General features: G+C 38.4%; 1 protein-coding gene across 5 annotated transcripts in view; it reads right to left on the bottom strand.

The window, feature by feature from the left end:
• Positions 1 to 12646, bottom strand: part of NEDD4L (neural precursor cell expressed, developmentally down-regulated 4-like, E3 ubiquitin protein ligase) — a 452792-nt gene that overhangs the window by 80199 nt on the left and 359947 nt on the right. For all 5 annotated transcript variants that reach the window (XM_027868834.1, XM_027868835.1, XM_027868837.1 and 2 more), the window contains one exon: positions 9483 to 9649. In XM_027868834.1, the coding sequence (XP_027724635.1) occupies positions 9483 to 9649 (167 nt within the window). The remainder of the gene's footprint in view (positions 1 to 9482; positions 9650 to 12646) is intronic.

The following is a 12646-nucleotide window of genomic DNA, read 5'->3' as shown; positions in this document are numbered from 1 at the left end:
GTTTGAAAATACATGTACTATCTCATATGAACCTCAAAATAACTCTGTGCTATCTTATAATTCCCATTTCAGAAATGGAGATACTGATGCTCAGAAATATTAACTGACTTTTCCATCATCACATCATCACTCAATGTCAGACACAGGCCTTGAATCCAGGATTTCCTGACTCTCAATCCAGTACTGCATCCATTGTACTATGTGGGTTCAGTTTGCTATTCCAAAATATTGCAAAGACTAAATCAAGAGGCGATAGGTATACTTCCTGCTGGCAGCCCAGTCTCCCAACTGAGCTGTGGAGAATGTCCAGTGCAAAGAGCGACCCTCCCTCTGACTTCAGGCCTCTCACCTCCTGCTGGGCCTGTACTTTGAGGGTAGAAGCTCTCCACTCAGTAATGAACATTCTCATACCTGGTCATACCCTTCCCACCCCAGGGACTCTCAACTCTTGTAGCTCATCATCCAAAACCCATTCCACATAATTCCTCATTCCCATCCCCCTCAGCGCTCGCTCCACCCAGCCTTCCATTGTGCCTTCTGGAATGCCTACTCCACAGGCATCAAACTCACTTCATCTTAAATCTATTCCTCTCTGACTCCTTCAGTCCATAAGCTCTGACTGAAATCTCACTTTCCCCCATGATACAGCTTCCCTAGCCACTCTTTCTTAGTACTGGCTTCACTTTCACTCATTCTCAGCTCACTGATCAAGGCAGGAGGAGCTGAAATACTCCTTGTTCTCCATTGACACTTCTAGGTTATCCCCCTTCCTCCATTATTCAGTAGCCAATCCTCCTTTGAGGCTCATGCTATTGATATCTATCACCCAATCAAATTCCTGGTAGCTGTTGCCTATAGACACTGCTCTTTCCCCTGGTCATTCCCTGTCCTTCCTCAATGGGCCTGGGATCTGACTTACACTTTTTTCTCTTCCCCTCATATATATATTGATTTTCCTTCAAATACCCTAACTATTCAAAGTTGCTTGACCTACTCACCTTTCACGAGCTACTCCTCCACCCCACCTCAGCCACACACAAAGATGGTCATACGCTCGATCTTGCCATCACCCACAAATGTACCATCTCCATGTTCAAGAATTCTAATATCCCCTTACCTGACCATAATCTATTGGGTTTTCACCTCACTCTGCCTTCTTCCCTTACACAATCCTATTTTTCATCTGCAGTGTGACCTCCAATCCTTTCAATTGGCCTTTCAATTCTCTTTCAGGACATCTCCCTTGTACTAGCCACTCTCTCCTCTTCTCCCCATCTTCACTCCCCAGGGAATCAATTAAAGTCTATACCATCCTCCTCTTTTGAATCCCTGGCCCAGGGGTGGGGAACCTGCTGCCTTGATGCCACATGTGGCTGTCTAGGTCCTTGGTGCGGCCTTTTGACTAAGTTCAAGTTTTACTGAACAAATCTTTTTATTAAGGGGATTTGTTCTATGAAGTTTGGACTCAGTCAAAGGGCTGCACTTGAGGACCTAGAGGGCCACATGTGACCTCAAGGCTGCAGGTTCTCCACCCTTGCCCCAGCCTCACTACACTCTAGTGGCTCCCTGTGGCCCTCCAAGATCAAATACAAAATACTCTGGCATTCAAAACCCCTCATAATTTAGGGACACCCCTGCCCCCCCACCTTTCCAGTCTTCTCACACCTTACACCCTAATACATATGCCTTGATCCAATGATGCTGCTTCCTGGTTGTTCCACAAACAAGACATTTCTTCTATCTCTCTGCTCTGGGCTTTTAAGCTTACCTGTTCCCTGTGCCTAGAATGCTTTACCTTCTCTGCTCCAGCTACTGACCTCTCTGGCTTCCTTTAAGTTCCAACTAAAATCCCACCTTCTACAGGAAGCCTTCCCTAACACCTCTAAAGTCTTCCCTAATTATCCTACTGAATGGACTTGTCTGCATTTTGTCTCCCTATTAGATTGTAAACTCTTTCAGGGTAGAGACTCTTTTGCTTCTTTTTGTATCCCCAGTGCTAACACTGCCTGGCACGTGGTAGATGCTTAATAAATGTTTATTGGTTAATTGATTTTAATAGTCATTTACCCTCTCTGGGCCTCAGTTTACATATGTCTAAAATGAGAGGATTGGATAATATAACTTCTAAGGCTCCTCCCCGCTTTAAATTTCTATGATTCTATGATTAAATAAGGAGAAAAGAGGCAAGTCTACCATATTAGTGAAGTATCTGACAATGAAATTTTGAAAAAAAAAAAAAAAGAAAAAACCAACACATATATTTACCCTAATTAATCCCTACAAAAAAGTATTTTAATCCTAAAAAAGAAAGGGCCCTATATCAGTAAGTTACAATCGATGGTATGCCATTTGTACATAAATATATTTAAATCCTTTGAAACACTATGTCCCCTTAATTAGATCATATATTTTCTCTGTGATCTTTTTTAAAACATTAATTTGGTTAGCAGCAATTTCTGAGACAGAGAAATGGATGAACTGAAGTGCAATCCACATTCCAATTAATATAACTTTCCAATTATTGGACTTTAATTAAAACTGATAGTTTTGGTCCACACAAATATATTTGTGTGGACCAAAACTATCAGTTTCCATGTATATATACGGAAAGCATATGTTTTCACAACTATGCCAAAGATAAATCAATAATATGTCTAAAAATATTATTCTATTAACCACCAACCAAATCTAAAATTAAGCGTGCTAAATGAATGAAATCTGAGAAATAGAAATTGGTGTAATTATGGTCATGTGAATGAATGCATAATTAAAACCAAAAACATCCAAATGCACAAATTACACCTCTATATCACAGAATCAACATGATTAAAAATAAAGCTATGCTAGCTATGTAATATTATATTTGCAGTTTTATGTTGTTATAGCCAATTTATACAATATTTCAGACTTAAGTACACTCTGTGATTACAAAAATTACCCAAATAAGAGAACAGAAAAAATACAGAGTGAAAAACATCAGTTCCTCTAGATTTCACAGTTTAAACTCTCTTAAGTATTTTTGTATTCCCCTTAAGGATGATGAAAGGGCAGCTAGGTGGCAGAGTACTAGACCTGGAGTTCAATTCTGGCCTCAGGCATTTACTAGCAGTGTGACCTTGCGCAGGTCACTTAACACTGTTTGCCTCAGTTTCCTCATCTATAAAATGAGCCAGAGAAGGAGGTGGCAAACCACTCCAATATCTTTGCCAAAAAAATCCAAATGAGTCATAGTCAGATATTACTGAAATGACTGAACAAAAGGATGATAAAAGATTCAGTTCACATTCATTCATTCAATAAACTTTTTTTTTTTTTTTTTTTTGAGACTAGGTCTTCCCTGCCTGGGCTGGAAATGCAGTGGGCAGGCCTAAAACCAATACTGAAGTTTTGAAATGCTATTTTTCCAACCTGGGCAGATTCTGCTTAAGGAAGGCCTGCTAGCCTTTGTTCCCAAGGTCTCATCACATTAGCCCCAGCCTTAATTAGCCACTAGATAGGCTTATTCCACTGCAGAGCAGAACCCCTGCGCTCAAGTAATCCACTAGTCTCATCCCACACCATCAGCAGAGACTAAAGGCTTTAATGCGGCGCCATGTACAAAGCCTCAGGCTAGGCATTGAGGAAGAAACAAAATTTAGATCTTTCTCTCAAGAAGATCACACTTTAATAAGAAGATAAGAAATCAATGCAAGACACTCCCTTTACCAATGCACATATGCAACTGTTCTATTTTTGAGTAGTTTGTGAACAATGTTTTACTATCAGTTATAGATACTGAAGTGTTGCCCTAAAACCCTGTAAAAAAATAATGCACATTTTGAAAACTGACCAAGATGATTAAACTATGATGGTATCCAGAATGCTCAAATATCCAGCCCCATAATGAAATTGGGGCAGCTAGGTGGTACAGTGGATATAGCACCAGGCTTAGAGTCACAAGGACCTGAGTTCAAATCTAGCCTCAGACACTTACTAGCTTGTAACCTGGGCAAGTCACTTTTTGCAAGTCATTGTTTGCCTCAATTTCCTCATCTGTAAAATGATCTGGAGAAGGAAATGGCAAACCACTCCAATATCTTTGCCAAGAAAACCCCCAATGGGTTTATGAAGAGTCAGACAGGACCGAAAAGCAACCAAACAACATCAAAACTGAAAGTTAGCGGAAGATGAAATGCTACACTCATATCTGTACTTGTGAAAATGCAGACTAGATTTAACAATCTTCAGTGGAAATATCCCAAATGGCTACAAGATGTGATATTTCCCTGTGACATTCAATTCAATGAGGCAGTGAATAGATTAACGCTGACAAATGAGTTGTAATAGTTAGTGATGTTAAATTAAGATACATTTTGAGTGATGCTAAACAGAAAGATTAAGATGATAAAGATGATTTTATTGAGGGAAATAAAATACCTTGGGGAAACAGAATTCAGCTTTTGAACCATAACTACTTATGTGGGGAAAAAAAAAAGGAGCTCTTTTATATACTGCCCAGGAAGTCAGGAATATACATATTCCTCAGTCTCATCTTATCAGCAAGACAAACGACAAAAATGAACCAGAAATCTAGATTTTATTATGAAAGCAAATTCATAAGACTTAGAGCTGGAATGGGTCTTACACACGGTAGAATCCTGTCTTTTCTACAGATGAGGAAAACTTCATAAGAGGCAGTGACTTGCTCAGGCTCACCAAGGAAACCAATACAGTCTCAGTGCTGGTATTCCGACACAGGCTTTCTGAATTCAAATTTGGCATTCCTTCCAATACAACAGTCCATCTCCACAGCAAAAACTTGGCTATTTGGTGAAGGGACAGGACAGTCAAAATTCTGGCTAAGCAAGAGGGATGCCATCACCCTCAAAAAAGAAGGCCATTGTAACAATGTTTTTAATGCACAAAGGAGAACTGAAGGTGATATGAGAAGCACTTACAATATAATTTGCAAGTAAGGTGCAGAATTTGTTATACACTTTTCTTGAAGTAAGTAGTATAAAATGGAGATTCATAATGGTTTGATATAGAAATCTGCAAAAATTTGTGTATGTGGAAATGAAAATGGAAATATGTGTGTGTACATACAGAAATGCTCTTTTGATGATGCTTTTATGTTTAGAATAATAAAGGAAAAAATTCTGGCCAAGAATTCACATCAACTATTTTTTAAGGATATGCTGTGTAGGAATCATTTTGCTGTGTATGAAAGGGAGTCAAATATAATTAAGACATGGTCCTTGATCTTGTGGAATTTAAAGTTGAGCAAGTTGTTAATGGCAAACAGAAATACATAATACTCTGTTAATTATAATGCAAAATAAGAAAAGTCTAAGATCCACAGCTTTGACTAGGCTTAATACAAATTAAATTCCAAATCACCCAAATCCATAGACTATAAGAGATCATAATGACCTTAGGTTATCAAGAAAATGTTAATTATATTTAATTTACTTTGTATACTAAGGCAGGAAAATGTGTGATATATTTTGGAAATCTAGCTATCAAAAAGGGTTAAAATAAAATCAGTATTCCAGTTAGGGATCTCCCATCTGACCTCATAATATTTCATATTTTTAAATGCTAACTATATTATAATCAGTACTATATTTATTTGTATATGTAAGAGTTTATATAGTACATTAAGGAAAGCTGAGTAAAAGTTATAGCTAATTCCCCATGGCTATAATGGGTAACATAAACCCAGAAATTTTAGTCCTAAGGCAGGTTCACTATCAATTTAACTCAAAAAAACACTATTAAGCACTGTGATGAGTCCAAGAGAATTCAAAGGCAAAAACAAAATAGTCTTTACCCTCAGATAAACTAACATTCTTCCAGGGAGATACAACACATATGCTATTAAAGACAAAGTAATTTCAGGAGGAACACAGCAATTACCACTGAGGTAATCAGGAAAGACTCCAAGAGGAAGTATAACCTAAACAGAGACTTGAAGGATTTTAAGAAGGTGGAAGGGAATAAGCATTTATTGAACACCTGATCTACGCCAGGCACTGTGCTAAGCACTTTTTACAAATATCTCAATTGATCCTCACAACAATAGGTGCCATTATCATTTTACAGATTAAGAAACTGAGGCAAACAGAGGTTAAGTGACTTGCCCAGGGTCACATAGCTAGTAAGTATCTGAGGCCAAATTTGAACTCTGGTTGTCCTGGCTACAGGCCCAACCCTTTACCCAACAGCACCACCTGGCCATCTAAGAGAAGGTGGTCAAGGAGGCAGCACAATCTAAAAATAGGGGCATGTAATAACTAAATGGGCCGTTAGGTGGCGCCATAGTGCATAGAGTGCTGGGCCTTGAGTCAGGAAGACTCATCTTCCTGAGTTCAAATCTGACCTCAGATCATTGAAGACCATTAAAAAAGCAACACACTCAAAAGGCTTGGAGTGATTAGCTGAAATTCAGAAAAAATTAAGTGATTCATTCAAAGTCATGAAGTTAGTTAGTGGCAGAGAGAAAATTGGAAGCTAGGTCCAGTGTTTTTTTTCCACTGCACTATGGACACCAAATGAATGATTCCTCACTAATTTCATTTTCTCAAAGATAACTTTCCCTCAATAGACATCAAGTGCTCAGCTGTACCAGTTTCTCCCAAAGGATATTTTATTGCTTGGAATTATGCTTTTGGAGATTACTGCCAGCATGTTTAACAAAATTCCAGGAAGCCCAGAGGCTTTTTGGGTAATGCATGTTTACAATAGGCGAAAGAAATGTTTTCTCTTCTGGGAGGGCCCTGGTTATTTAGTAATGGTTCCTTCAAAAGTCAAGGGGAGGTGGCATGCTGAGCTGGCTCAAGTGTTACCTCTTCTTTTCTCCTATATCCTTTATGTTTTCTCTTGCATAGGAATGGTGGAAAAGGGGAAGGACTATCCATTTCCCATTTAGTATTTTGGGGGAGCTTCTGCTCAGGCCCACCCTTTATTTTTATTGTTGGAGCCTGCAGTCGTGTGCTAGATGGTACAGGAGACAGAGCCTTGGGCCCAGGGTCAGGAAGACCCGAGTTCAAACACAACTGCAGACACTTACTGACTGTGTGATTCTGGGTGAGTCACTTCATCTCTGCTTGTCTCAGTTTCCTCATCTACAAAATGGAGTTAATAAAAACTCCATAGTGTGGTTGTGAAGATCAAATGAGTTAATCTTTGTAAAACTCTTAGCACAATGCCTGGTACATAGTAGAAGCTATATAAATAATTATTCCTCTACCCTTCCCCTTTCCTCAACATCATGAATAAACATGATGAACCTGAACTTGAATTAAGAAATATATTTTTCTTTGCTTCTACCACAGAAATGGTAAAAATTTTTGGTTTGTTTTGTGAGGGGGTTACATCTATGTAATTCATTTTTCTTAGTTTGACTAATACATTTAAACTTCAGTAGCTTTAAAAAAAAAAACACAACACAGAACCTCTGATTAAGATTTTGGAAGCACAATTTTCCCAATCACTAAAGAAAGCACTGTGTTGAAAAATAATTGTACTACCTCACTTTTGTATAATGCTTTGTTACAACAAAACAAAACAAAAAAACAAACCTTTTACCTGCATTATCTCAATTGACATAACAACTCCATGAAGTAGGAAATGTAGGGGTATGTGGATCTTCATTTCTTTTCTTTCTTTTTTTTTTTTAAAGAGGAAGAAACCAAAGCTTTGATAATTTAAGGAAGTTGCTTAAAGGTATATGAACAATAAGACGCAGAGACAAGGCAAGACAACAAGCATTCATTTAGCGCTTACTATGCACCAGGACAAGAGTCTAATTCTTCTGCCTTTCAGTCCAGTCCTTTCCAGTCCTCTGGACCAGGGGTGGGGAACTTGTGGCCTCCAGGCCACATATGGCCCTCTAGGTCCTCAAGTGTGACCCTTTGACAGAATCCCAACTCCACAGAACAAACAAGTTTGGATTCCTCAAAGGGCCGCACTTGAGGACCTAAAGGTCCACACGTGCCCCAGGTTCCTCACCCCTGGACACTGAGTGACTGAGGTGTTACTTTTTCCCAAATTTATTACCATTCTTAATTTCATCCCTAAACCAAAAAGTCTTCAAAGAGTTAACAAGTCTTCATTTCATGCTTCTACTAGTATTGACTTGGGAATCTTCTAGAATGTGAACTCAAACCTTTCCAGACTATAAATGACAACTTTCTGCCCTCAAGTTCTTAAAATATTTGATGAGGAGTCTGACGTGAATAGATTATTGAATCAAGCTCGTCATTTCACAGTAGAATAGATTCTTCTGTGTGTTGCTCTCTGATTTTACAACTAACACAACTTCTGTCTTCATAAAGACTGATTTGATTACAAAAAAACCATTCTTACAAGAAGATGGGGATCCTCAGTTTAAGCCTCTTCTCTTTAAACTACTGCATCTGCACAAAATACTTCAAAGCTAGGCTAGAATAACAATAAGTATTTCCTCAAAATGGTTTTAATAGCTAATTGTCTAGTAGTGATTATGTAGAAAGGAAGGGAAAATGATTCACCAATGGGAATAGCTATGTCCATTAGCCACAGGAGAAAAGTAAATAGGACTTTAATGGAACTATTTGCATTTTTATTTTTTTAAAGAAAATTTTGCAGTGAATATTATTTAGTGTCAGTTCAACTCAACCTTGAATAGCTAAGATGATCCATCATATCTAGAGCCAGAACCAGCACCAAAGTAAGCTAGATAGTGATAAACTTATTGTACTAAGGCAAATGAAGAATGAAATTAATCTATAGCAGTGATTTAACCCAACAAACATTTATTAAGCACTTTCCATATGCAAACTATCCTAGAACAGAAATATCCAGTGTCCCTCCAAGATGAAAATGCAAAATTTTCAAAAATTTCTAAAAACATAATTCTCTTTAATTATACACACACATCTATGAACTTTCACATACATGCATATGCTACATGGGTCTTTTTTGGAAAGGTTTGTAAAAATCAAGTAATGATAGGGTCTCAAAAAATCCTCTCCCTTCCCTTTCCTCCATGCTGGTAAGCACAGGCTCAATGAATGGAGAAGATTCCAAAGTTATTTGGTTTTGCCACTTTGGATTAAGGGTCAGTCACCAAGACTGGGGTCAAGGAGGAAAAAGCAATTATTCAACATAGCCTACTAAATCTGGGAAACATAAGCTCAATTTTCCATTCCATTAATCCAATAATGCCAAGTAATCCAGGAATGCCAATTTATCAAAGGGTTCATCATCCAATTCAAGATTTCCTAAGAACACTATGACACCAAAATTATTATTCTGAGAATGCATATAGTGTGATTTGCTTGGAGGCTCTTCACCTTAACTTGGTGAGCCAAGAAAGGATCACAGAACATTAAAAACCTGTGAGTGTTACTGGTCTTGGATTTAAGTCCCAGCCTTATTCTCAAAGAGGTGCCATGCGTTGTTCTATTTCCGTCCAAACCAAGGGCATGCTCTTTAACCCATAGACATAGAGAACTTACATCAAGCTGGGTCGGTGCCACTGGGTGGTCCTGTTGTTGTGGTTGACGTAGTAAGTTCTGCCTAGATTGTCGACTTTCTCTTCCCACCCAGGTGGCAGGGGAGGTGGAGGAAGTTCTTCCTGGGGTTGAGAAGCTGAGTCATTTGAATCAACAACTTCCCACCCATGCTATAAAATAAAGTTGGATGGGTGATTAAAAGGTTAATTTTATTTTTGCTTCTAGGATAAGAAAGCAACATTACAGCTTAAAAAAAAAACAACAACACACAAGCACAACATAAAATCCACCATTAAGCCAACTGTCTAAAAAATAATACCTGGTGTTTTTATACAAGGTCTAATTTTAAAGAAGCTATTAAGAATAATCATCCGGTAAACAAGTTTTTATTAAGTGCTTACTATGTGTCAGGAATTGTGTTATGCACTGGAGATAAAAGGAACAACCATGGGCCCTGCCCTCATGGAACTCATATTCTAATGACACACAAATAACTACAAACAAAATGTGTGGTGTAAGGGAAAGATAATTCAGAGGGAAAGCAATAGCCCTGAAGAAGATGAGAACACGCCTCCTACAGAAGGTGGGGCATGAGCCAAATCTTGAAGGGAGCCGGGGAAAATAGTAGGTGAAGGTGGGAAGAGAGAGCATTCCAGGTATGGGGGGCAGCCACTAAAAAGACAGAGACAGTAGATGGAGCATTGTGTGTGAAGAAAAGTGAGAAGCCTAATGTCACTGGAGAGGAATAAAGCATGAGAATACTGAAAAGGTAGGAGAAGGTGAGGTTGTGAAGAGTTTGAAAAGCAAAACTGAGCACTTCTTAATAGGAGTTTACTGAATGGGAGGAAGAAAGAGAATGAGTATTTATACCGTGCCTACTAACAGCTTTACAAATATTATCTCATTTGATCTTCACAATTCTGAGAGAGAGGCAGATGCTATTATTGCTCCCATTTCACAGTTGAGGAAACTGGGGTAAATAGAGGTGAAGTGACTTGCCTAGGGTCACACAGCTAGTTAAGTGAAGACTCAGGTCTTCCTGACTCTAGGCTCAGCACCCTATCCACTTTGGCCCCTAATTACCTTGATCAGAGAGGGTGACAGTCAGTCTGGGGAATGGACTGAAGTGGGTAAGCCAATGAGAAGGCTACTACAATAGTTCAGGCAGGAGGTAATGAGGGTCTGCACTAGGGTGACTGTTTGAGTATAAAGAACTTGCATTAATGAAAGAAGATGAGAACACGCCTCCTACAGAAGATGGGACATGAACCAAGTCTTGAAGGAAGCCAGGGAAAATAGGAGGTGAATGGGGGAATGGAGAGCATTCCAGGTATGGGGGACAGTCCATGAAGATCCAGCAAAGGAGACTATGAAAGAATGGTCAGTCAGGTAAGAGCAGAGTCACACCAACCTAAAAAGGATAGAATCTGCAGAAGAAGAGGGTGATCAGCCATAGCAACACTGAAGATCAATCAAGAAGGAGGACGGTGAAGGAAAAGGCCATTTTATCTGGAAAATAAGAGAACATTGGTAATTTTGTGGAGGGCAGTGTCAGCTGAATGATGATGAATCCAGAAACCACATTGTGGATAGTTTAGAAGAAAGTGAGAGGAGAAGTGACGGTATTTACTGTAGATGGATTTCTCAAGGAGTTTAGCAAAGAAGGGTAAAAGAGATATAAGACAGAAACTAGCAGGGATGGTAGTGAGGATTCTTAATGATAGAGGAGAAGTGAGCATGTTTGAAAGCAGCAAGTAGAGAAAGATTAAAAATGATTGAGAGCATGAGGATGATAGAGGGGGGCAATAGGTTGGAGAAGATGGGACAGAATGGGATCAAAGGTGTGTATAGATAGGGTTGCCTTGGCAAAAAAGAAAAACATGAAAGACAGAGGTGAAGAGGAGACAGTGGGGAAAGACATCTAAATGATGTGAGATGAGAAAGAGGGGAGAAAAACAGAGTAGAGGAAAATCATGATTCATACCTCTCCAAAAAAAAAAAAAGGCCATTTGCTGAAATTATGAAGGGAAATTTGATTAGGAGGGATTAAGGAGAGATGAGAATGTATGAACAGCTCCTGCAGTGAGTGGGATAATAAATTGATTAAGGAGGTGAAAAATGATTGCCTTACTGAAGTGAGGGCCTGGTTGAGATTATGAAACATAAATTTGTAGTAATTTTAAAGCTGAAAGGAACCACAGGAATTATCTAATTTACTTCTTTCATTTTATAGAAAAGAGCAATGACTTCCCAACCTCACACAGCCAGCAAGGAGCAGGGCCTAAGGCAAGACCACAGATAGTCTGATGTGCTTACTTATAATTTATCTCAACAAAATATGATTTTAATAAATTTTTACAGATTCTGAAGGCCATCCCAAAAGAGAAATGCCAGAAATGTTTTAAGTAACAACAGCTTCATTAGAATAAATGGAATAATAATAATCTTCTAAGGGGACTATTTTGAAATATTTTAAAGTAATCATATGTTACTGTTTAAAAAATTATTCTCATTATTTCATTGTTGCACTGTATGTGTGACTTTTTGTTTGAAGGCCTATGTGGCTTTCATCAGAGCTTCACTAACATGACACCCATGGGTTTTTTTTTATGATAGTTATACATATTCTAACATCTTTAAATGATGAATGAAAATGGTGAACAAGATCTCCATTTTGCAGATGTCAGTGATTTGCCTGAAATCTTATCATGGGTTAAAATGAATCAGTGGCAAGGCCAGGAATAAATATATTCTAGGCTTAATATTCTTTTTTTCTAGGTAAGGAGCTACCACACTCATGGCTGGTTTCTCTTCATCCCTGGAGCCAGATGTAGATTGGGAACTGATACTTGTCTCCCTTTATTCTAATGACATTGCCCCCATACAATCAGGCTGCCTAGCCTTAGAGCTAAAATTACATTTTACAATACATATTTTTAGCATTAAGTATTCCTTTCCTAATATCCCAGAGTAAAATCACTGTAAAATTATTAATATGTTGGTTACTGCCATCAGACAAGTAGAAGAGTGTAAAAAATTACTGGATTTAAAATAATAAATGAAAATATGCTGACATGCTTATGGTGTCTTGAAATTCAGAGCAGTCTACCACCCACTTGTTCATTTTTCTCCTCATATACTATACATAGAGATGAAAGTTTGTGAGT

Source organism: Vombatus ursinus, unplaced genomic scaffold (assembly GCF_900497805.2).
Source record: "Vombatus ursinus unplaced genomic scaffold, bare-nosed wombat genome assembly UNPS02014791.1, whole genome shotgun sequence".
NCBI lineage: Eukaryota > Metazoa > Chordata > Mammalia > Diprotodontia > Vombatidae > Vombatus > Vombatus ursinus.
The sequence above is the reverse complement of the archived record's forward strand: the minus strand, read 5'-3'. Positions and strand labels throughout refer to the sequence as shown.